We start from the raw sequence: 25,713 nt of genomic DNA, 5'->3' as shown, positions 1-25,713 counted from the left end.
GTAAATTATTAAATACATTATTAAAGTAAATTCCTATATGAACAAGAAATGGCAAACAGAAAATTTATACACCATGAACAAACTCAATGAAATCAGTCTAAATGTTGGGAGAAGAAACATGCTTCCAAATCAATGGGATCATATTGTTTATACCACTGCAGAATAAGCCATTCAAGAATGACCCACATGTTTTTTAATATTAGTGGAATATCCACCAACATGAACTTTTTTACAAAACCCTTTATCCATGAAACATGTTTTATTAGGTTGTGCTTGGTTTGATTACCTTTGATTATCTTGATTCCAAAAGTGTGGATTTCAGGAACAAAATGTAGTAAAACTTTAAAACTGGTTACATAATACAACATTTGTATCAAATAGTAGGCTATACAAGTTTTTTTATTTTGCATATGATTTGTTTTAACTATTACACTGATAAAGTACACATCCACCATCCCCTGCATCAGATAAAAAAGCAAAAGTTAATTCTGAGAACGTTTACGCATGTCTTCATCTATGTGTGCAATAGTGGCCTCATATATAACTTGACAAAAATATAAGTCTCCCCCCATTAGAAGAGCTTGTAAGCTATAGGAAAAAAATAACAGGCAGAAGTGCAAGTATCAAACTCTGCTGATTTGTAACAGATATATTAATTACAAACAAACAGCTTCTCCACATGAACTGTAGGCTGTCATGCACTTCCATGTGACACCTTTTTTAAGGAGAAAAAAAAGTTAAATAGTTGTTACTACATAAGAGTCTTTATATCGTTCTTCATTTCTCACCTTACAGTCTTACAATACAGTGAGCAAAGTTTTGTGCCACCATATGCTACACAACTTCAAATGACATACTTTTCATAGCAAAACAGAGGAATATGAGAAATATTTAACAGCTACTGGCCCATTTACTTGTAGCGTATTCTAACGATAGGCTGCTTCTGGCAAATAAGTGGCTGTAATCGTTGAGTAAACATTTAAAAAACAGCAAACAATAACATTTTGTGCACAAACGAACAATTATATTCAACATTTGCTTATCTTCGTTAGAAGCTGAAACGTAATTAACCTACCTTGTTGAACAGTTTTTGTGATCCGGTGAAAACGTACTAATATTATCAGAGACGCTTTAACGCGAAACAGGAAACTCATGAATATTCATGTAAGCTCCGCCCAGCGTCACCGAAAATCTCAGACACCGAATATTTCAGAACACCGGCCGTCTCGCTCACATCACCAATCCCGCTCAAACTTAACGTTTAAAAAATGCACAAAACCACCTCGCTCCACCAAACAGCCCACACCGATCTATTCGCCGTCGCCTGCCAGAATTTTCCGAATTTTTTATAGAATTTTCAAGTCATCCGCGTATTTGCTAGAATTTTTCGAAAAATAATACAAAAATATATCGTTCCCACAGCGCGGCTCCAATCGGACGCCCCTTCTCGACTGGAGATGCTAGCCGGATTAGCCTCCTAGCTCACTTCAGTCTCCACTTCACTATTTGTTGTCACTACACATCGTAGTTTGTGTCCGCCGCGTTCATCCGCCGGGAAACAGGGTCTCAAATCTGTGGTCGAATTCAGAAAAAAAATATATCTTTGTTTTCTGGAAACAAAAAGAAAAAGTGTCCCCTCACTCAAATTACTGGACTACAGTGCGGAGCCTCTCTAGGCAGCTGTTGTTGCTGTAGCTGCTCAGTCGAAAATGGCGCCGAAAGCTCCAGTCTTCATTCAAATTGGCCGGAGCCTCCCCCTGCCCGCATTGGGCATGCCGGGACATAGAGCACCGCGCACGATTGGTCGAGAGAAAATGCACCCTCAAACCGGCTAGCAACCCAGAACCCACGCACAATATCCTTACACGGCCAACAGAGCACGGTTTAACTGTAGCTCTGCCAGTCGGGTGTTTGAAATCACGATTGTTACAATTGCAATCGCCTTCACACTGTTGATAGTCTCAGGCGAACGTATGTGATTACATACAATATTTAGTTTAAGTTTAACCAGATACATTTACGTACATACATTAACGCTAAAACTGCGGTTGATTTAACGCTCAAATTAACATGTATCATCTGCTGGAGTATCTGCTTTTCTGGTGCATGTATCACAAAGCTGGCGAGCTTTATTTTTCATCATTCGTGAATTTAACAGGGATATTAAACGGGGTATTAGCGGTCATGCTTTCTTTCTCTATGTCCGATTTTGAAAGTGCGTGTGCAGTCGCTCGACAAGGACGAATGCATGAAATGAACGCAACGTTAGTCGATGTTTTCCGTGAAGACGAAGCAAGTAGCTTGGCAACAGAGGCTGCGTTTACTACAGCAGCAGACAGCGCGAGCAACTGCGAGCTGCGTCACTCACACCACCAGCAGCGTGAAGGTTGATTGGGAGAAGAAAGAAACTGCGCTCCATCTGTCAAATCCGCCCCTTTCTGTTTACTGCCGACTGCATCATTCGGATAATGACTTTCAAAATTTGGCACCGCTTTGTGACCATTTGACAAGCAACCCCTGATGATGCATTTAGGAGTATTTGGTGGCTATGTGACTAAATTCTTTCTAAACCTCAGCCCTAATTTGTAAGGAATAACTGCAACTGTACAAACCAAGACAAAGGCTATCTAGTGCTTTTGCTAAAGAAAACAGGATGGCTTTATTCTACACTCATAAAATACCCACCTTTTCGCTAAAACAATAATTGGGTGGCATCATTGCATCATGCATATTTCTTATTTTTAGACACACCCACATAAACTCGCATGACACTGCTGACACAAATAAACATGAAATATCTGAGAGTGAGTGTTCCGACACAGTCAACACTACGAAACGTGTCTTTGTGTTTAAGTGGATGGTGGCAGAAGTGGATGTGCACAGTGGGAAAAGGAACTGACTCATTTTATTTGAAGATTAACAGAACAGGAAGTGTGTCTATAGTAAAAGAAAAGAACATAAACTGCTCTCGACTTATCCACCATGGATGACTTTAGGCAGAATGCTACAACACTGGACTGAATATGTGTACACCCAATGAACTTCATTTAAAGTAAAATCCTTTATGTAAAATCTTTGTGCCTATACTCGTTGCATGTCACTTGTAAGTTTAACTTTATCTGAACATTTCTGGATCTGGACTTTAATGCTGGATATACTAAACTTGACTGGCTATTATTATTGTTCTAATCTATTCTAATCTATTTTGTTAGGCTATATGTGTCATATAGCTTTAAAAAAATCCCTTTTTTTAGTTCAGTCTATTGAAAATGTATGCATACGCAAATTTAGGCCTTCCATATTACTTCCACTCAAGGCCACTTCGAATTGTAATAAAATGTCAGTGTATATGTTACAGCATGTCATAAGCTACTACAAACTCTATTCTTTTCTTCCCACCATCACAATAGGTGACTATACAACTGAACAGTATCACCACCCACAACATTCAAATTCACATCAAAGTCAAGTTAAGACTCGGTCTTTTCCTCTCTTTTCATTCATCCACCTCTACACTTATTAATTAAGTCACTTAGTATAGTATTGATTAAAATCACGTCTCTACACTTATTAATTAAGTCACTTAGTATTGTATTGATTAAAATCACGTCTCCTTTTCTCCCTCCCCTCAATTGTTAAAGTGACCAACTTTACATTTAATAACCACGACAGGCAATTAATTATCCTTTCATTGTAAAGAAATAGTCTATTAGTTTCTCTATGCCTTTGAAATGCTGAAAGAACATGCTTCGTGTTTTGATCCGTGACAGGTTTTTATTTTTTTTATCAGCGGGGAAAGTAATAACAAAGCGCACTGCAGGCAAGTCCAGACAAGCGCGTCAATCCTCGCGGATGTCCCGCCCCTCAAAGGCAGTCCTCCGATGATGTAACTCTTTCCAAATATAGCGTGTTGCCGAAGCAACCGTGGCACGCCATTGGCGCAGCGCTCTGTCAGTCTTGCCTCGTCGTGAAGCTAGTGTTATTATTGTAAACAGGGCGCTTTACTTTCCACGGGCTCTCGGGTCCCGAGCCTTTGCTACGCGCTTCTTTGTTCACTGCGTGAGAAGATCAACACGACAAAAGACTACTCACGAAAACTGTTTGTACACGTTATGGACATCCTGCAATCGTTCATGGACAATACAAATAAAAACCGAGTAGTTGAGTCAAACCTGTTAGACACTTTAAAATAACAAGACAGCCGGTAACTTATCCATAGCAATTGTTGCCGAAGATTTGACAAGCAGCGCTTTTTTTATTTAGTTTTAATAGCCTACAGCGTTGTTTAATTTACATAAACTTCCTTGATTCACGGAACGCTACAATGTAACAACTTTTTAGAACATTAACAACATGATGTTAAGACAGCGATGCGGTTAAGAGTCAAAAACCTTCCGACAGTAGTTCGACGCTGATATTCCGCAGTCGACTGTTGCCACTCCTGCGTTGTTTCATTGTTTCAACAAAACACAATTCAGTTTTCTTTTAGTCTTGCACTGCCACTGAAATATTTAATACCTCGCAAAATGCTCAAACATGACAGCAGTTATGCTCATTTACAGACCGAAGAGACTGATCAGCAGCTACCTCAAAGTCAATATGAATGGCACTTACCCAAAGCGCTGAGGGGAAAACTGAGGATGTGTATGAAGACATCATTTGACTCAAGGGGGGTGTTCTAATAAGTAAGTCTAGCACGCTTACAGGTTAATTTCAGTTCGCGTAACAGTTTCATCTTATTTACTGCCGTTTCACAAGGTACCGAGGAAGTTCTTCTTTTGTTCCAGTATTTATGCACAGCGTCAAAGTTGCGCGTTGAGGAGGCGGAGCGGTAGCGCTGCGCGAGAGGAAGAAAAAAAAAAAAAAAAAAAACAAGCGCCAGCGCTCGACCTTAGATAGGCTACTCAAGACTCAAACCCTACGACCCACACTGGATCAGATTAGGTCACGTGCTACAGAGCAGCGACCGAGTCGGGTGTCATAACTGCACACAACGACATAAGACCGGTGTTTCCACAGCATGGCGCGAGAACCAGGCTTTACCTTTAGCTGCGCGAGAGATGCCAAGTGCTTTATTATGATCCGCTCAAGTGCACGTTCACAGATGACTCATCTCGTGTAGGCCTATTGTTACGTCTCCTTCCAATGTGAGATAGCCTATTTTGTTGAAGTTATGATAGAGGTAAGAAACTTTCATCGTGAACAGATTTGAGATTAACTGACACGCGATAGTAAAAAAACATTTTCTCGGTGCATGTCATGGGGAAAAAAGAAAGACAAAAAAACACCATTGTTTGATTTTAAAGTTTGAACTTGATCTGCATGTCTTTTTTTTCTTTGCCGTACACCTGCAAGCATATTTGAGAGTATATTTGTGTTTTATGGGGAAAAAAAGTATAAAGAAAGACCTCACTGTGATTTGAAACAGCTGACTTCTGCTGTTGGCTGGTGTTTGGTGTGTTCAACTGCATTAGAGAAACTAAAGCCTGTCAAATATCATCATTATGCTAAACCTCACTTTGGTAAGGATGCGTGGCACGAGCGTTCAACAGTAAGCACAACTGCTTAAGCACATGTGTTTTCTGTTTCAACAATTTTGTCTTTAAACCTATAATGGTATAAAAGTTTAACATGGTTCATATTAAGGTTTACAAGTTTTTTTTTCTTCACTCAGTCCCCTAAGGCAAATAAGCACTTTTCACCTTTGAGTATTTTTTTTTCTCCAGTTTGTCGTATGTCAAAAATCACTTATAAAACAACCTCTATGGGTATGCAAAACAGTGACTTCGAAAGTTAAGGGTAATCCAGCTGCTAGTTCATTAACAAGGGAGTCGTAAAACTGATTAATGGTAAATGTTGCCTACAATATGAATATCTTATTTGAATAGTTGTATTTTAGATGGCACGTGGAGTTTAGGAAGTTAATTTGAAAGTGGGGCTATTTATAACAGGCAAAAACACACGGCCTGTTGACACAGCTGAGGTGAGGTTTTCAGCATTTCCCAACCTTCCTCTACTCACTCTCTAACCAGCAAATACAGGCGAACGATTATCACTACGTGACTGTAGGTGATTTTAGGATTAAGTAAATATATAAATAGGAATCCAGCAAAATATCTTATAATCTAATCAAATTAAAATGATCTAAGCAATTTAGGGTAATACAGTTATTATTTATGCCGTTTTACTAGTGAAACAGTCAGATATTTGCCTGTTTTCGTTAAGATTATCGTTCTCTTAGTGATAAATCAAATAATCTTGACTAATTCCAAACACAATCAATCAATCTGTTGGTATTTTACAACAATTTGATACGTTAGTTAATAGGAGCAATTGCAAAAGAAAAGTTTCAAGCAATAATATAGCCTAGTCGTTCTGCTACATAAAAAAAAGCAAAAAGCAATCTGCTGCAGAACAAGTGAAAATGTAGAGTAACGAATTCACTCTTTCAACTAGTGAATTTATTAACTAAATACGTTGCCTGCTCGAATGACTAACGAATAAGTTTGTATCCTTTAATTTCCTGTTGTTGTTTCCAAATATGAAAATTAGAATTTTTCACTAACAGTTTCCGTGTATGAAAATACATGAATTCATCATCACATCCATATAGTAAAGCTGCTTATTTAAAAACGCATCATGCTACATTTTGTAAACCGGCACACGTGTATGTATAACAGTTTTGAAACAATCAGTTTAACACAATAAGATTTTCATTTTGGCAAGACAATGCAAAATAAATGGACGCCTACTGCTTCATCAAGCTTGCGATATTACTACTTTTGAGCTTCTTGTCCTGTTGAAAGTAAAAGCCTAGCTCTTATTATAATAGCGACATTTTTTAAATGACATTTTTCGTTTTTACTACCAATAAGTCAAAACAAATTTTCCTGTGGCTACGAGTCAAATGATAGATCAAATAGATCACGCTCAGTTTGACTCATCAGAGATGGACATCTGACAGTATAAATAATGCACACATTATAATAAGTTATAATGCGCGTAACTTCAGTGAGTGATAGTAGATTACGCGATGTCAGCCCTGTTTGTGGACCGATGTGCAAGAGTTGGAAAACATTGTGTGGGCTATACTTCGCTCCTGGGAGTGTATTAGTGTGTGTGCAAAAGTAAAACTAAAAATCCCTGTAAAACGCCACTATTTTCTTTACAGCAGTGTTATGGGAGCATGTTAATGTGCAAGGTGTGTTTGCCTAATTTTGCATGTGTGTGGGAGGAGGTAAGGCTCAGATGCAAAATAAGAATCGTTATTCTGATCTGTTCCATCAACCAGTTTATAAAACAGAGCAACAAGTCAGATGTGTATAACAAACTTGAGCTGAAAATGTCATTGTGTGCCTTGAAGTTGTGCCACGCTCTTTTTTCCAACCAGATTTCATTCTGTCTCTTACGACACTAATGGATTTACCCAATATTGGTGCCTGTGTCATGTCTCTGTGGAAGGGAGAAAAAGAACAGAGAGGGTGCAGTGAACATCGTAACTAATAGTTTTTTTTTTTTTTTAATAAACAGATTGGTACATGAGTGATGGTAAAGACATGTTAATCAGAATAATATTTTAAAATGTTTAGAATTCATGTGATATTAAATAAGATTTGAAATAGATTAAAAATCTAAACTGTGATGGACTTTTTGTTTAGAAAATTATGGCATCTGACAACTGAATATGTCCAGTATGTATAGAACCTCTCTTTGATGGTAATTTCTTGTACAGCTGGGATGTCCTGGAGCCCCTCCTCCCCTTCCACCATGTCCTTGCTCAGCAGACCTTGGCTGACCTGAATACCTCAGACTTACAGCAGAACAGGGGGTCCCTGATTCATAATCAGCAACACATGAGTGCACACGCATAGACTGTGTCAGGACATGTCTTGGTTAGCTGTTTTAATGAGTGACACAAGTGAAAAAAGACACATTTTCCCTTTTACACAATATGAGGGATAAAGTGAGTGATAAAGGCAGAGGGAATGGTCAGACATGTTAAGCTGAGATATAGTCTGAAGAAGTAGCCTCCCGACTCAGCGACAGTGTAGCTGTAAGATCCTGAAAACCAAAAGAGAAAAGGAAAGAGAGCAACTGTAACGCATCTATGGATTCTACATCAGTCAACGCACACCGCTCAACATATACTGCTTTGCTTTATAAGCCACATCTCTGTACATGCTATTTTTTTTATAGCTTTTTTTATTTTTATTGTACTTTGTATTATTATTATTATTAATTATTATTTTTTATTTTTTATTTTAGGCTATTTCTCGTGTCATATATGTTAATTGTAGGCTATTATGTTTAAATGCTTTGATTATTGTAGGCTAATCTGTTATGCCAGAAAAGCTTCTTTCTGACTGATATAGCTAAGATATGATATAAGATCATTATGACGGCTTACAGCATGTCTAGAACTTTCATGCAGGTGATAAACTAGCAATTAATCCGCAGTAAATTCAGTCGAAGGGCATTACTTTATGCATTTTCAAGACACTGGCTCCATCTTGAGGTCACTGTGAGAAACATTCATTTTGTGTGGAGGATGCCATGTGTCGTGTCTACTCTTTTTTTGCTGCAATTCGTTCATTATATTAAATGTATTGTCTGTTGCTCACAGATTGTTGAGACATGGTACAAAACATGTCCCGTAACTTAACCTGCGTTTAAATAATGTATATAAAAATATTTTCACTTAATTTCCACATTGAAATTGTGCTATCAGAAATGTAGCCTACCATTTGATTTGATTTTGTCAAAATTATGACATTATATTATCACTCACCTTTCAGCCATTATTTCAGTTTTCTCAATATTTATAATGCTATATAAATTATGACATTTTACAGCAAATCACTATTCTTTGAAGACAAAGCTGATTTTTTTTTTTTTTTATCTTTGGGTACAGCACCCTGGGTTCTGCCTCTCATTTTTCAAAGGTAAAGAGATTTATCCAGGTGTTTTTTTTTTTTTTTTTAATTTACAAAATATTCTTGCCTTTTGTTTTGTCCCAGTGCTAACGGTAAACTTATGTTTATAATATTACTGTCATTACTGTTGGCGCCCAACAGATTGCAAAGATTGTAAATAGGTAAATATGCAACAGCCACATTTGTTGACTTTTAAATAAATATCATGTCACGCAAAATAATTACGAAACAATTCGAAGAATATTGAGAGTGATCTTCCCAACGGTACTTTTAATGGTTCCAAAAATAAATGTGCTACTATGTCTTTAAGAAATGCTGGGAGGTTGTACCATTTTGAGAGAGGGGTGGTTGTTGACGCGGTTTCAAATTACGCGCTGTTCTCTTTTCACATTTATTACAGATTTCGGATAATAATTTTTATTTAAACACACGATTAAAAAAGGTTGTTATATAAGCCTAACCAGACGTGAAGAAATATCAGAATAAAACTTCACTTCCAGTTTCACACCCTATCTGTACTGCACACAAATATTTGCCGCCATTTTCTGGAGGCAGAACCGCTACTAACAGGTCTTGCGTTCTTACATTATTATCATCAGGTTTGATACAGTTTAACTTTTTAAGTCAGTCCTTGAAATGACCACTAAAAAGAAACGCTCTGCGAACACCGACAACGACAGCTGGGTGGTCATCGCTCCAGGTAAAGTTACCTTACATTTTAAAGTTACAAGTTTATTGGGTTGCATGTTACACACATGTTCTTGCAGAAACATTGTATACACAGTCTTCATTGCACAACTTATTTTATTGAGGCTTTGTGATAATGACAAATGTTGCATTAGGAAGTATGCAAACTTTAGGGTCAGTATACCTTTAAGCTAAAACGCCATGCTGTTCTGTTTTATTGTTATCAGTCTAATCTAATTTAAATATTTTATTTCACCCTTCACTTTCAGATTCAGCACTGGACGCAGGCAGGCCTGAAGAGCATGATCCATCCTTCATCAAACTAAAGAATCCAGCTACAGGTATTATTATATCAGTTAAATTAATAGCAGCTTGCAGTTTAGTATGTGGTGGTGATGTCTGAGGTTTATCTAAATAAACTGCATCTGACTGACGGTTCTGCCTTTATTTGTGAATGCAGGCAGCTCTTCACTGTATCTGTTTGGCTGCGGTGATGTCAGTGTTTATGAAGTAAAGGCCTTTTCTGAAGACTTTCGGTCTTGGTTCATTGGACGGACAGTGCAAAGAGGTAAGCTTCCCTCACTGAACATGAGCTATCCATTCGACATGTGATTGTGGATCATTGATTTACATGCTCAACATTTAGTAATTTGCTTATTACATCTAAATGAACTAATTGTTTACTTTTGTATCTGTGTCCTCAGATGGTAGACTGCTGTATGTGACTCCCATTGATCCTTTATTTCTGCTGTTGCCATACATTAGCAGTACTGCCACCGAGGTTAACAGTTAATTAAAATGCAAGTATTACAGTAAAAGCCATTAAGATGAGCTTCATCTGTAATGACAGCACTCTTCCTGTAGGGAAAGTTCCAGCCTGCGAAGCAGATGGTTATGGATGAGGACTACCCTGGATGTACAAGGCTTCTGCATTGCAAACAGGGACTGGATTCCCTTCATCATGTGGCTGATGAGAAAGGTGTGTGTTTGAATCTATAGGCACATATAGGCCAAGTTAGTTACAGATACAGTGTGATGTCCAAATTTTGTATTGAATGTAAAAAAATAAATAAAAAGGAATCCTCTTTTTCAGAGGTAGGCGGTTCAAAGTTTCACAGATATAACCAGGAGAAGACCTTGGAGTGGCTCAAGAAAAAGGTTTATAAAATGTTTAACTTGTATAAGAATCATAAATTATATCAACAATGGGTATTTAAGTTGCATTTAAAAATATTTTAAAAATGTCTTTCAGGTCCAGCGCACTGTAAAAACACTCAAAAAGAGCAACATATCTGTGGGTGGAGGAGTGAAATCCAGCATGTTTGTCAGAGTGAAACATGAAGATGCTACTGAAGGTAAATGGATTAATAAATATGGTTGGATTATGTTTTTATGGATTATTGATTATTAATGTTAGTGTATTTGTTGTTCTTTTTCAGAGGACTACTTACGTTATGCACATGGTCTCATATCAGAGTACATCAGTGAAGACCTGAGCAAAGCTCTCCTCAAGCATCTGCAGTATGTACACCTACACTGATCAAACACTGATCCTTCACATCAGCCTCACAAATAGTGGCTGACCGAGATATATTGTCAAGGCCAATATAATGGCGGATATTTGGAGTTTTTTAAATTTGTTTAAAACTTGTTTTTCTATAACAAACTGTAAAATATTTTTTATAAAAACGTTAATGCCCTGGCAGTGGCAAATAGCTGGTTTTATATTTAATTTGATTACATTAATGTTATAAAATGAGATTTACAATAAATAGTTCAACTGCTATTATGTAAAAGGAATACTGCTGTAAAAAAGCACCTTATTTGTTTTAAGGTGTTTGCAAATCAAATGTTATTGCACTTTTGTTCATATAGCAGTACTTTTAAATGAAAAAAGTGCACAATACACTACTTTTGAATGCATTATTGATTTTTGTGCTAAACAATGCGATTAACTGCAGACAATCATGCGATTAAGTGTGATAAAAAATTTTAAACATTGCCCAGCACTAATAAATGAAGCAGAACTTAAGGTACACAAAAAATATTACAGCATTGCTTTATTATTAGTAATAGAAAAGCAAAATAGTTATAATATTTTCTCATCTACCGTCAGCATTCCGCAAATACGCATTTCATTTAATCGAGTCTTTTTATATCTATATTTTATATTTATATCTTTTTATATAATTAAATTCACTAAAATTACAAATTTGTTCAAATTCAGAGATCCTCTGAAAATGTGCACATGCATAAACACACATTAATTGTCGGTCCATGCAAATTATTTATTTATTTTCAAATTATACAGTGGTGGCCACAATTATTAGAGCACTCGTATTTTCACCAGCTAAAAATGATTTTAAATCAGTTATTTCTATCGTTTGCTGCAGTGTGTCAGTAGAAAATATCAGTTTACATTTTCAAACATTCATTTTGCCATTAATTGTAATAATGCAGTGAGAATTTTGTTTGCACAAGGAATGGCATGTAGAAACAGAACAAACTGAGACAGACAAAATCCAGAAGAACTGTGACAACATCTCCAAGGTGCTTCAAGAGACCTACCTGCAAAGCTCCCTGAGAAACTATGTGCAAGTGCACCGAGGGCAAAAGCTGCTTTAAATGCAAAGGATGGTCACACCAAATGTTGATTAAATTTAGTTAATAGAAGTTAATTGATAAAGGAAATATATTTCTGATATTTTTGACAGCATCCTCATTTCACAGCATTTTTACACAAGTGGCTAAAACTTTTAACAGTACTGTAGCTTTGCAGGTAGGTTTCTTAAAGCATCTTGGAGACATTGCCACAGTTCTTGATCAGATTGAGACTGTCTCAGTTTGTTCTGTCTCTTCATGTAATCCCAGACAGACTGGATGATGATGATCAGATCAGATCTCTGTGTGGAGCACTGGCTGTTGTCAGACTCCTTGTGCAAACAAAAATCTCACTGGATTATTACAATTAATGGCAAAATGAATGTTTGGAAATGTAAACTGATATTTCCTACTGACACACTACAGCAAAAGATAGAAATAACTGACCTAAACACTTTTTAGCTGGTGGAAATACGAGTGTTCTAATAATTTTGGCCTCCACTGTATAATTTGTAAATGTTATGTAAAATAAATATAAATTTTATTTCAACAATTGTTATGCATGTATCTTTAAATGAAACAGTGTGATATCATATATAGCGGCTTTACATTGGCCTTGGCCATCCTGCGCTCTTTTGCATGGGCCATATAGAAAAAAAAAGTCCACATCAGTTGACCACTATTTTGAAACATGCAGGTCATATAGTTATGCTTTTTTTGTCTCTTATATTACAAGTTGCCAGAAATATCCAGCCCTAAAGAGACAGAGCCGCCTTCTAAGGTACAGCTTTCTGCTTGAAATACAAGTGTTTTGTTTCACTGTTTGCATGTTACTCCTATGCTTGAATGTTAGTAGTTGAATTATGTCTGGTCTTGCTTTAATTGAATTTATGCCTTGTTAATCATTTGCTTTCTGATTCCTATTTCTTCTTAAACTCAATCAGCTCGTCATTGTTTCATGCAGCATCATAAATGCTTTGTTTCTGAATGTAGTTAGAGGAATGGTGTAGCAGTTCAGGTGGATTCAAAAGATCTTTTGGTGGTTTTGGTTTTTCTGACTGCTGTCTTGCATTCGATAGAAACGGAAACTGTCAGATAAACCAGTAGAGGCTGGGGAAGACTACACCAAGTTCAACAGTGCTGATTTTGCACGAAAAGTGAGTTAGAATCGCAAACAGTGTTGATGGGATTGATGATACAAGCATTGAAAGAAATGGCATTACCTGCTACAGCAGAACTGTCTTTTTCTCTATGTCTAAAAAATCATTCAGCAGTTCATGCTTCAAATACTGTTGGTCGTAAATGCATTTTCCTGCTTAATTTTAGATACTGTGCAAGTGTTTTGATAAATCTAACATTTAAAATATGTGCTATGTTATCTCAGCCCCTAAAGAAGATGACTGCAGCTCAGAAGAGTCTTGCTAAAGTTGACAAAACTGGCATGAAGAGCTTGTCAGCATTCTTCAGCCCCAAAGTCAAACAAGAGAAGAACTGAGTGAGTGTTTGTCTGAATGTTAAAACATTTTGCTAATAAAGTTATAAAAAAATAATTTCTGCTCCATTGTTTGATTTGTTTGCTACTCATTATGTGCTGTGTTTAATGCAAAGCTGTACTAAAATGATTACAAAAGAAAAATTCACTTTTGGTGAATTTAATGCCTCCTTGTGGAATAAAAGTATTAATTTCTTTAAAAAAGTCACTGACCCCAAAATTTTAATGCTAATATATATAACACATTGTTCATTGATACATGATTTGAGATAGCTTCAGTGTGTAGTAGTAGTTAAAGGGATACTCCATCCCAAAATGAAAATTTTCATTAATCACGACCCCCATGTCGTTCCAAACCCATAAAAGCTCAGTTCGTCTTCAGAACTCAATGTAAGATATTTTGGATGAAAACCTGGAGGCTTGAGACTGTCCCATAGACTGACAAGTAAATAACAGTGTCAAGGTCCATAAAAGGTATGAAAGTCGTTGTCAGAATACTCCATCTGCCATCAGAATCTGGGTTATATGAAGTGACGGGAACACTTTTTGTAAGCGAAGAAAACAAAAATAACGACTTTATTCAACAATTCCTTTGTCAACGGTCTCCTCTGTGTCTCTCATTATCACCATATGTTGTGTATGTTCTTCTGTGTCATTTGCGCCACAAGGATGCGCTGTTTTATTTCAAATCAAAGCTAAATACACATAGAAACAGCGCATCCTTGTGGCGTGGATGACACAGAAAAGCATACACAGCACCTTGACACTGTTATTTATTTGCCAGTCTATCGGTCAGTCTCAAGCCTCCACGTTTTCATCCAAAACATCTTAAATTGTGTTCCGAGGACAAACAGAGCTTTTACGGGTTTGGAACGACATGGGGGTAAGTGATTAATGACAATTTTCATTTTGGGATGGAATATCCCTTTAATTTCCTTCAATGTTATTTACTATTATTTGCTGGTAAAGACTTATTGCACCTGTTGATATTGTGATCTTAGTTTTTACAGTACGAAAAGGTAATACCCAATTCCTGCTTCCTTTTTAAAAAAAAAAAAAAAGAAACCTGACATTTTTATGCTCTGGATTCAAACACATGCATTTCCTCTTTATAGGCTTTAATGCTTTAAAAAACAGTCTCACTAGTAGAAATACATCTCTTGAACAGTAGCTGAAGTAGTTAACACACAATTGAGCACTCTTTTGCTGCTTAGCTTACTTAACCACAAATCATCATAGACATTATAAACATAAAAAAAGATTGTACAAACCTACAGACTAAGGCACCTAGTATCAGTTTGAGGAATTTATATAAAGAAATGCTATAGTAAGGATCCCCAAAGATTTACTGTATAAGATTAGACTCGACTTAAATGCAAAGTGGAGGTGTTAGTTTTGCGTTTGGTTAATTAAAGGGATAGTTCACCCAAAAATGAAAATTTGATGTTTATCTGCTTACCCCCGGGGCATCCAAGATGTAGGTGACTTTGTTTCTTCAGTAGAACACAAACAAAGGTTTTTAATTCAAACCTTGCAGTCTATCAGTCTTATAATGGAAGTGGATGGGAATCACAGCTTTGAGAGTCAAAATAACATAAAACCAAATTAAAACCTTAAACCCTGCGGCTCGTGATGATACATTGATGTTTAAAGACACGAAAGGATCGATCTGTGCAAGAAACTGAACAGTATTTATATAGATTTTTTTTTTACCTCTGATTCACCGCAATGTCCGAACTGTCCTGAGCACGTTCTTCTTTTTGATTTATGGCGGATCGCAGACTTATAAGTGCATTACCACCACCTATCTCTCAAATGGACCATTGACACTATCTACAATCTCAATCAGGAGTGTCAATGGTCCACTTGAGAGATAGGTGGCAGTAATGCACTTATAAGTCTGTGATCCGCCATAATGCAAGAAGAAGAAGACGCGAACGCAGGAAAGTTCAGACATTGTGGTGAAAATTAGAGGTAAAAAACAATATAACCATATACATCAGTGTATTATCACAACCTGCAGGGTTTAATTTGGTTTTGTTTGTTTATGTTTTTTTGACTCTCAAAGCCGTGATTCCCATTCACTTCCATTATATGACTGACAGACTGCAGTGGTTTGAATTAAAAATCTTTGTTTGTCAATTACATTTTGGATGCCCTGGGGGTAGGCAGATAAACATCAAATTTTCATTTTTGGGTGAACTATACCTTTAAGGCTCACCTATAATAATTAGGCAGTTTATAGCTAGCCCCTTGGCCTTGATGTGTTTTGCATCACTCATATGTCTGATCCCTGTCTAATTATCTGACTAGTTCATTAGATAGGTGATCCTCAGATCTGTGTTATTGTGATAAGGAAATTCCAGTTGCTTTGTCTGGAATCAGTGCGCAGGGTGATTGTTCAGTGGTTGCGCTCTATTAATGGCCTTAAGTGTTTGCTATCGTGAGCTACCGAAAAAGGGATTCTGATCTGCTGTGGATAATTTATGAAGCTCTGGCAGTGAGTAAGCACTGACATTACGTCACAGAGCTCACATCTTCTGTGGTGTGTCAGATTATTCCTTATTCTTTCTTCCAGGTCCAACTTCTTGATCGCACAGCTGTGAAGTTTTAGTTGTCCTCTGGGCACAACAGGCGGAACAGCTTAAGCAGCTATTCTTTCTTCTTGAGCTTGGGTTTGAAGCGCAGAGTCTGAAAGGCACTCTCCACAACTTTTGGCAGGTGGATTGGGTTTTGTTGCAGACATCTCCTACTGCCTGTGCTTCCCATGTCCCCCTTCCGCTGGGCTGCCTGCCCGTGACTGATATCTGAATTCTTGGGCTGTGACTCCGTCATGGAGATTCGACGAGGATCCCGAAGCACCCAGTTAGAGTGAAGGTCATGCTCGCTGGTACTGGTTGCCACTATAGAAACATTAAAATGGGAGTATGGAGAGAAACAGACATAACAAACAATAAAAAACTGAGGACTGAAACATGAAGGGGAAAAAACTAAATACTTTTAGTTGACCAATTTTTCTGTTAAGATGTACACATGTGCAACATCCCACAATTGCATTTTTCATGCTGCGTTTGGAGTACACTAGAGATTAGGTAATAGTAATAAGCTCCACACTCACCTATGAAGTCTACATCTGCATGCCCACTGTCCACATGTGGTTTTCGACTGGGCTCTGGATCACAGCTTGCAATGACTGCATCAAAGAACTGGAGTGTGTCTTCCTCATTTGGGATTGGTGGAGCAGATGGTTCAGGCCTTGAAGTCTTTGAAATAAGATGATATACAGGTCCTTCTCAAAAAATTAGTATATTGTGGAAAAGTTCATTATTTTCCATATTGTAATGATAAAAATTAAACTTTCATATATTTTAGATTCATTGCACACCAACTGAAATATTTCAGGTCTTTTATTGTTTTAATACTGATGATTTTGGCATACAGCTCATGAAAACCCAAAATTCCTATCTCAAAAAATTTGCAAATTTCATCCGACCAATAAAAAGAAAAGTGTTTTTTAATACAAAAAAAGTCAACCTTCAAATAATTATGTTCAGTTATGCACTCAATACTTGGTCGGGGAATCCTTTTTGCAGAAATGACTGCTTCAATGCGGCATGGCATGGAGGCAATCAGCCTATGGCACTGCTGAGGTGTTTCTCAACCCCCAGGATGCTTCGATAGCGGCCTTAAGCTCATCCAGAGTGTTGGGTCTTGCGTCTCTCAACTTTCTCTTCACAATATCCCACAGATTCTCTATGGGGTTCAGGTCAGGAGAGTTGGCAGGCCAATTGAGCACAGTAAATACCATGGTCAGTAAACCATTTACCAGTGGTTTTGGCACTGTGAGCAGGTGCCAGGTCGTGCTGAAAAACAAAATCTTCATCTCCATAAAGCTTTTCAGCAGATGGAAGCATGAAAGTGCTCCAAAATCTCCTGATAGCTAGCTGCATTGACCCTGCCCTTGATAAAAACACAGTGGCCCAACACCAGCAGCTGACATGGCACCCCAGACCATCACTGACTGTGGGTACTTGACACTGGACTTCAGGCATTTTGGCATTTCCTTCTCCCCAGTCTTCCTCCAGACTCTGGCACCTTGATTTCCGAATGACATGCAAAATTTGCTTTCATCCGAAAAAAGTACTTTGGACCAATCTGAGCAACAGTCCAGTGCTGCTTCTCTGTAGCCCAGGTCAGGCGCTTCTGCCGCTGTTTCTGGTTCAAAAGCACACGCCTGTGCACGGTGGCTCTGGATGTTTCTACTCCAGACTCAGTCCACTGCTTCCGCAGGTCCCCCAAGGTCTGGAATCGCTCCTTCTCCACAATCTTCCTCAGGGTCAGGTCACCTCTTCTCGTTGTGCAGCATTTTTTGCCACACTTTTTCCTTCCCACAGACTTCCCACTGAGGTGCCTTGATACAGCACTCTGGGAACAGCCCTATTCGTTCAGAAATTTCTTTCTGTGCTCTTACCCTCTCGCTTGAGGGTGTCAATGATGGCCTTCTGGGTTAACCTCTTACCCATGATTGCGGTTTTGAGTAATGAACCAGGCTGGGAGTTTTTAAAAGCCTCAGGAATCTTTTGCAGGTGTTTAGAGTTAATTAGTTGATTCAGATGATTAGGTTAATAGCTCGTTTAGATAACCTTTTCATGATATGCTAATTTTTTGAGATAGGAATTTTGGGTTTTCATGAGCTGTATGCCAGAATCATCAGTATTAAAACAATAAAAGACCTGAAATATTTCAGTTGGTGTGCAATGAATCTAAAATATATGAAAGTTTAATTTTTATCATTACATTATGGAAAATAATGAACTTTTTCACAATATGCTAATTTTTTGAGAAGGACCTGTATATTGTACATGCGTAGTTGCATTGCTTATTTAAACTAATTTCATTAGAACAGGTGCCTTCTAGGTTTTTTTTAATTTTTTTTTTTTTTTGCTGTTTTTGACTTTATGATGATATATTTTAGAGTTTAGAGTTGACAGGAAACGAAGTGTGAGAGAGAGGGGGCGGGTCCTCGAGCCGGGATTCGAACTCGGGGCTTGTAGTGCAATAACACTGCATATGTCGGATGTGTTAGAACTGATAAAGCACAAAACTAAAACTGTTGTAACTCTTAATATTCTTAATAAACACCTCAGATTAGATTATAAATAGACTATCCTTAAGAAACGAAATAATATGCAGAATAAGACTGCATATTATTTCGAAAATAAAACTTTTATTTTCGTGAGTCATGTTTAAAAAAATAAAATAATAGAATGCTCAGATATAGGTTAATAACGATTTCAGTTTATAGCAGACAATTTGGCATAACTTGCTTTACTTTGGCCTAACAATGTTCAAAACTTTTTCTATATTTAAACATGTAAGCCTTGTCCTGTTTCCTCTCACCTGTGCAGCTCTGTTTTGCGGTGGTCGGGGTGCGGGGTTCTTCTTGCGGGACGCGGTCTCTTTGCGCTCGCTGTTCTTGAGGTCGTTGATGCTCTTGGTGTACTGCCGCCTGAGCGCGACCAGTTCCTGTAAGTACTCTAAGCAGTTCTGGTTCTGGGAGTAGAGCCACACGCGGTCCTCTCGGCTCTGGTAGTAGTACAGGGCCGTGCTGGTCTCAACACTCACGGCACTCACGCTCCGCTTCAGCGTGGAGTCCTGCGGCGCGCGACTGCTCTCCCCCACCACGAGCATCGACGTGCTCCGGACCAGTTTGACGGTGCACGCGCTGTGGTAGTCCTCATTGGGCCTGAACCGGTCCCGTGAGCGAGGTCCAAGGTGGTTCGGACGGAAAACTGCGTTGATTTTCTTAAACATCACAGTCGGTGTCTGGGTGCTGCAGTTTAGTGGTTAAATATCTGGGCTGATATGAGAAAGGATGTTGGTTCAAACCCCACGAGGATTCTATCACCATTGTGCCTTTGATCATAACACTTTATACCGTAAAAAGCTTAAAAAATGTAGGCTACTTAGCTTGCTTGTTTAGTAAGCTTTAAATCTATTTATTTTTATTGGTGATAGTCAGCCTGTTCTGCTTCTCCATATCCCTCTCCGCGCGAAAACTTTCTTTATATCTTGAAGAAATTCAGAGCCAAATGGAGATTTGTTGGTTGATCTTGTCCGTGGTGACGAAGAGCTGTTTTTGATCCAAATGCGTAAAGGACATATTGCAAGCGATGGCCATTTCTTACCGTATGAAAGAAGTCATGGTAGGTTTCTAACGCAGCCATGGAGACGGTGCACTTGTAACTCTATACTAATAACATATGAATAATTAACCAGCGTTAGACATATTAGGCTACACATGTGCTGGCTATCACAGTTAGCCCTATAGTGCATATGTTACATAACATGTATTTTCGTATGCATATATAAACATTATTTAATCAGAATGTAGATGTGTGTGCACAATTTCATGATGCTTCAGGTAAACCATAAATCACCCTGGATAAAGGATCTCCTAAATAATAACTATTATAATCTATTTACTTTTTTTTTCTAAATATAGCTTATAATTCAGAAAAAAATACTTAACATTTATATATATGCAACTGAGTATAGATAAAAGATGGGAAATGAAAACTAAATTTTCCTTATCCTTTAGTTCAGACAAATCATTTTTATATATTTTTTTTTCTATAAAGAATTAGCTGTCTCTTTAATGTTTTTGAACTGCATTTAAATATTCTGAATAAACACTTTCTTTACGTATCTTTAAGGAACTAAAGCTTATAATTCAGAATGTTATTTAACATTTACTATATGTAACTGAATATATAGATAAAGGATGGAAAAGGAAAACTGCATGTGTTTAACCCACGTACATTAACAACAATACAAATTTATTTTTTAAATATAAAAATAGCAAGCTAAATGTGAACATAGTATGACAATAAGACAATAATAGTTATAATACTAATTTAAAACTATCATAAATTATTACATTTAAATATATTGAAATGAACTGTGATGTTCTGTGATGCGTTTCGGTTTGACTTAATGACATGTCGGAAACATATTATAAAAGAACTTTGTTTTTCCTGTTACTTTCCTGTTACTGTAAATAAATAAAAATGTTAAAATGACAATACTTTTTTATTTCTTTACTAAATTATCAGTGGATACATCTGAGACAGATGTGTCTCATATATATTATTAGAACTTATTTAAAAATAATGAATTACTGGGTCTCAGGAAGATAAATGCAAAGATGAGTACAGATCCATTCATATTAAACAAATGCTTCAGACACTTGAGCTAGAGCCATACAGGACGGCTAAAGTTTCTGATGGGGTATTGGGTGGACTCTAGGAGCTGTGTGGTCACCATTGAGTAGTTTATTCCTTGTGTGTATTGAAGGATCTATGGATCTTCAAATGCAAACTATGTGTGTGTGTTGCTTCAGGATAGCAATCATACATTTGTGTTTTATTATCTTGTTTTTATTCATTTATTATAATTTTCTCATACATAATCATGCAATCATTTATAAGCATCAGCCGTTTAAGTAGGCCTACGATCTACGGTCTAGTTAAAATGGCTTATTTCTCTGGATTTAAACATTAAACTAGGAAATCGGCCCCAGGTAAAGATCAGCTTTACTATTTAATGATAAGTCATCTCAGTGAATTTTCCAAGGATGTTTTAATAAAAATGTACAATAAAATTTGGGAGGAGGGAAAATTACCACAAAATTGGAAGGAGGCCGTTATACTTCCAATAGGTAAACCTAGGAAAGATTGTACAAATCCTGGAAATTATAGACCTATTGCTTTGACGTCTAATATTGGTAAGATAATGGAAAAAATGGTGAATGAAAGGTTAATGTATCATGTGGAAAATAGTAAATTGTTATCCAAATATCAGAGTGGTTTTAGGAGAGGGAGAAATACAATGGATCCGGCTGTGTGTTTAGAACATGAAATAAGGAAAGCACAAATAAATAGAGAGAGTGTAGTGGCTGTCTTCTTCATCATAGAGAAGGCATACGACATGATGTGGAGAGAAAAGATGTTAATCAAATTATGTAAGGTAGGTATGGAACTCCACAAGGAAGTATAGTGAGCCCTTTATTGTTTTCCATAATGCTAAATGATGTATTTGAAGATTTGGTTAATGGGCTGGGGTTTTCGTTCTTTGCTGATGATGGGGCAATCTGGAAAAGGGGAAAGAACATCGACTTTATTGTTAAAAAATTACAGGAAGCTATTGCAATAGTTGAAGAATGGTCATAAATGGGGTTTTAAATTCTCAGTTGACAAAACAAAAAATAAAATTTTTTTACAAAAAAAAAAAAAAGAATTGAAGTAAAATAAAACTAAAATAATATAATCAAGAACTAGAAAGTGTGAAATATTTTAAGTTTTTAGGAATATGGTTTGATGAAAGAGTTACATGGGCTGTGCATATTCAGAATATAGTGAACAAATGTAAGAAAATAAATACAATGAGGTGTTTAGTTGGCAGTGAATGAGGGGAAGATAGGATGGCGTTAAAGGCCATGTATAGTGGATTGGTTAGATCCGTGTTAGATTATGGTTGTGTGGTGTATGGATCAGCAGCAGAAACGTCTCTTAGAAAAGTTAGATAATATACAGCATCAGGTATTGAGATTATGTACAGGAGCTATAAAAACTACACCAATTACAGCACTACAGGTTGAAATGGGGGAAATGCCCTTAGAAATGAGAAGGGTACAGTTATCAGTCAATTACTGGGTTAATCTACAAGCCCATAGTCAAGAGCATCCAACACTAGATACTTTAAAACCTTGTTGGGAAAAAGAGAGGAGGAAAATTAAACGCTTTGGATGAACAGTGATACAGAAAGCAACAGAACTTGAAGTTAATCATTTAAATGTTAGTCCAACTGTACCACTACCCGTAATAAAACCTTGGTTTCTTTTCAGATGCTACAGTAGATTTTACATTGTTAGAACAGAAAAATAGGGGTGAGGAATGTAATTTATATAATGTGCAGACATATATTAATGAGTACTACAGCTATCTACAGATCTACACAGATGCTTCAAAGAGTTTAGACAATAAGGTATGAGTAGCATTTACTGTTCCAGAATTTCATTTATCAGTAAGGAAAAGGATCAGTAATGAGTTATCTGTTTATACAGGGGAAATGATGGCACTATTATTAGCAATACAGTGGATAGACGAGATAAGACCTTTGAAATCAGTTGTTTGTTCAGATTCATGTTCATAATTGGCTAGTTTACAATACAGTCACTCGGAAAGTAGACCAGACATTTTAATGGAAATAATGCAAACGTTATATAGAATTCAAATGATGGGGATTACAGTGGTATTTGTATGGTTGCCGGCGCAAGGAAATTAAACTGCAGATAAAGAAGCAGTTAAAAACAACGACATTAACTTTATTGTTAATCTAAGTAAGAATGAAATCAAGAGTATAATTAAGAAAAGACTGAAGGTCTTGTGTGGAATTTGTGGACAAGAAGAAACAGTGGAACATGTTTATATGTACTGTTAAAAATATGAGACTGAAAGAAGGAGTCTAATGCGAAATTTAGAAAAAAATAAAATGCAATTTAAACAAAGATAATAGTTTTATTTTTCAGTACCGTAAAATAACTAATTTCTGGGAGAGATTATATATATATATGTTTTGTGTTGTATTTCTTATTATCTCTGCATATAATAATATATATATATATATATATATATATATATATATATATATATATAATATATATATATATGTGTGTGTGTGTTTTGTGTTGTATTTCTTATTATCTCTGCTTATAGTGTTTCCTGTAGTTGTTTAATCTTATGATTGAGGAGTTTTTAATGAAATTTGTGTTCACGAATAAGAGATGAGAGGGAATATTACAAATGCAAGGTTTTGTGAGATGTTGCTGTGAAGCAGGTAGGTATAACAACACTTGATACATTTGTACTGGTCAGATAAAGTCTGAGCATTGAAACTGAGATTATTCAATAAACTTTGATCCTTTTTACTATCATCAGCTTGTCCCTTTTCTGCTCTTCTCTGACTTTACTCAGTCAACATCTTGGCTTTTAGAAGACTGTTAATACAGTTTAGGGTACCAGACAAGACTTGCTGTTAACAAGTGTTTTTTTTGGGATATTAGACAACTTTGCTGACTAGTTGTTCTGTTACCAGACAAAACGGATGATGATCTGTCTATCTTATATAAAATGAAAGATTACCTGATGAACCAACAAACAAGTGAACAAGCACATTATAGGCTTTCTTGCAATGTTCTCCCAGTATGCACTTAACTACATATGCACAAGCAGAACACTGTTTTCAGAATAATGTCTGTTAAAATAATTAGTATTATTTAGACAGGAAAAAATTCAGATCACAAAGTCAATAAAATGTTCTTATGTTTTAATATGTACAACAACCTGCAGAGAGTGTCATGCCATTTTTATTATTTTTGTTTCACACACACACACACACACACACACACACACACACACACACACACACACACACACACACACACACACACAAAAAAAAGCATTTAATTCCAGACATTTCTTGCTGCTTATTTTTTCATGTGGAAAACGTGATGCATTTTTTCAGAATTCTAAAGAACAGCATTTATTTGAAATATCTGTGATTAAAATTTCTGTGATGTTCTAAATGTCTTTACTGTCACTTTTGATGAATATAATGCACCCTTGCTCAAAGTATTTCCTTCTTTCTTGCTTTATAAAAAACAAACAAACTTGTAAACGCTTAAAACGTTGAAATAAACTCTTGAATGCTAGATCTTTTGAGTTTGAGACTCCTTTTTAATCGCTCAGCGTGTCTTTGTGTACTGCAGATGTTGTGTGAAGGTAAGCTGTGGAGTTTGATGTTTGAAGCTGATCCAGAGTGTGTAAATCCTCCGACATGCTGCACGGTCACAGCACAATCATCGTCTCTGGCGAGTTACCTCCTCTCAGCACAAAGCCCTGTCCACTCATCCCTAGAGAATACAACCCGGACCAAGACCCAGCAGAGCAATGCCCATCCTTCCCCCACGGACCCTGCGGCAGGACAGCAACTCGCCATAGGTGTGGATATCCCCAGGCATGTGGACGACCCAGAAACAGAGGCCTTTTTGGTGCCCTCAAGCTGTCACAGCATCTGCCAGCATTACAGCGATTTACAAATTGCTGATGGCCAGGTGCTGCCGCTCAGCCCCAGCGCAGGGGATGTACAGGGCAATCTCATTCAGGACCCCCAGCCTGGGCTCTTCCGCCTGCCTGGGAATGTTCCCTCCTGCCTCCTCTGGTCCACGAGTACAGGAATTCGAGGCGCTGGAGGGAAGAAAGCGGGCGCGAGCGTCCATCTCTTCTGCAATTCAGCCAGTCTCTCTCTAACTCACAGCTCAATGGCTACCTAGAACAGAAGCTTTTGGAGCTGTACAAGCAGTACCTGACCGAGGGACCTGCGGTGACCAGGCCCATCATGGCCTCTTAGATTCTGTAGACCAGCCTGGACCAGATGACTCTCCAGCTGAGCCGTGAGCAGAACGTGGAGACGGCTTGGGCCAAAGACATGCTGCTCAGCTGCCTGCTGAGAGTCACCAGCTGTTACCAGTCCAGCGGGATCAGCACTCCTCTACTGCAGATCTCCATTGAGACAAAGTGAGTTTGATAGTGGGAAGAGATGAAAAGACAGAGGAGAAAGAAAAAAAAATTTGGAGATGGACTTTCTTGTGTAACGTGTAATAGTTTGAAACTAGCATGTTAATCAGTGATTATGGAAATTGTAAAGTAATAATAATTCTGAGAACACAAATTAAATACAATTTGTAATTCAAATGGTGTTGATTATTTGAGTTCCCACAGTCATTAAAAGTCTGGATGAATAAATGAATAAAATAAGTTTTAAAAGGTTTCATTGTTTTACTTAGAAAACACTATGTAAAACGATGTGATTTTATTATTATTTATGTATAATTATATTATTTATTCATCTTTTAAATAAGCTTTTGCATGTTCAGTTTTC

General features: G+C 37.1%; 2 protein-coding genes and 1 pseudogene across 2 annotated transcripts; 2 read left to right on the top strand and 1 right to left on the bottom strand.

The window, feature by feature from the left end:
* The first annotated feature begins 9,255 nt into the window (after nt 1-9,255).
* rnaseh2b (ribonuclease H2, subunit B) lies at nt 9,256-13,771 on the top strand. Its single transcript, XM_042731092.1, has 11 exons — nt 9,256-9,633; nt 9,890-9,961; nt 10,081-10,188; nt 10,325-10,401; nt 10,485-10,599; nt 10,714-10,778; nt 10,873-10,975; nt 11,060-11,141; nt 12,957-13,002; nt 13,301-13,378; nt 13,606-13,771. Exons 1-11 carry the CDS (start codon nt 9,570-9,572, stop codon nt 13,714-13,716), a joined length of 921 nt encoding a protein of 306 aa, XP_042587026.1. The 5' UTR covers nt 9,256-9,569; the 3' UTR covers nt 13,717-13,771.
* Nucleotides 13,772-15,878: 2,107 nt separating this feature from the next.
* On the bottom strand, nt 15,879-19,923 carry LOC109057122 (uncharacterized protein C13orf42). Its single transcript, XM_019074321.2, has 3 exons — nt 19,114-19,923; nt 16,832-16,976; nt 15,879-16,616 (listed from the first exon to the last, which is right to left on the bottom strand). Exons 1-3 carry the CDS (start codon nt 19,525-19,527, stop codon nt 16,366-16,368), a joined length of 810 nt encoding a protein of 269 aa, XP_018929866.1. The 5' UTR covers nt 19,528-19,923; the 3' UTR covers nt 15,879-16,365.
* Nucleotides 19,924-24,219: 4,296 nt separating this feature from the next.
* Nucleotides 24,220-25,407, top strand: LOC109057121 (annotated as a pseudogene).
* The last annotated feature ends 306 nt before the right edge of the window (nt 25,408-25,713 follow it).

Source organism: Cyprinus carpio, chromosome B9, assembly GCF_018340385.1.
Source record: "Cyprinus carpio isolate SPL01 chromosome B9, ASM1834038v1, whole genome shotgun sequence".
NCBI classification, from domain to species: Eukaryota; Metazoa; Chordata; class Actinopteri; order Cypriniformes; family Cyprinidae; genus Cyprinus; species Cyprinus carpio.
This window is presented reverse-complemented; position numbering and strand designations above follow the sequence as displayed.

Excerpts from the sequence above, each read along its gene's own strand:
- LOC109057122 (XM_019074321.2), bottom strand. The coding sequence starts at position 19,527 with ATGTTTAAGAAAATCAACGCAGTTTTCCGTCCGAACCACCTTGGACCT. Across the intron at positions 16,977-19,113 it reads CGCAAAACAGAGCTGCACAG|ACTTCAAGGCCTGAACCATC; the intron begins GTGAGAGGAAAC and ends CTTATTTCAAAG. Across the intron at positions 16,617-16,831 it reads TGCAGATGTAGACTTCATAG|TGGCAACCAGTACCAGCGAG; the intron begins GTGAGTGTGGAG and ends ATGTTTCTATAG.
- rnaseh2b (XM_042731092.1), top strand. The coding sequence starts at position 9,570 with ATGACCACTAAAAAGAAACGCTCTGCGAACACCGACAACGACAGCTGG. Across the intron at positions 9,962-10,080 it reads ACTAAAGAATCCAGCTACAG|GCAGCTCTTCACTGTATCTG; the intron begins GTATTATTATAT and ends TTGTGAATGCAG. Across the intron at positions 10,779-10,872 it reads TGGAGTGGCTCAAGAAAAAG|GTCCAGCGCACTGTAAAAAC; the intron begins GTTTATAAAATG and ends AATGTCTTTCAG.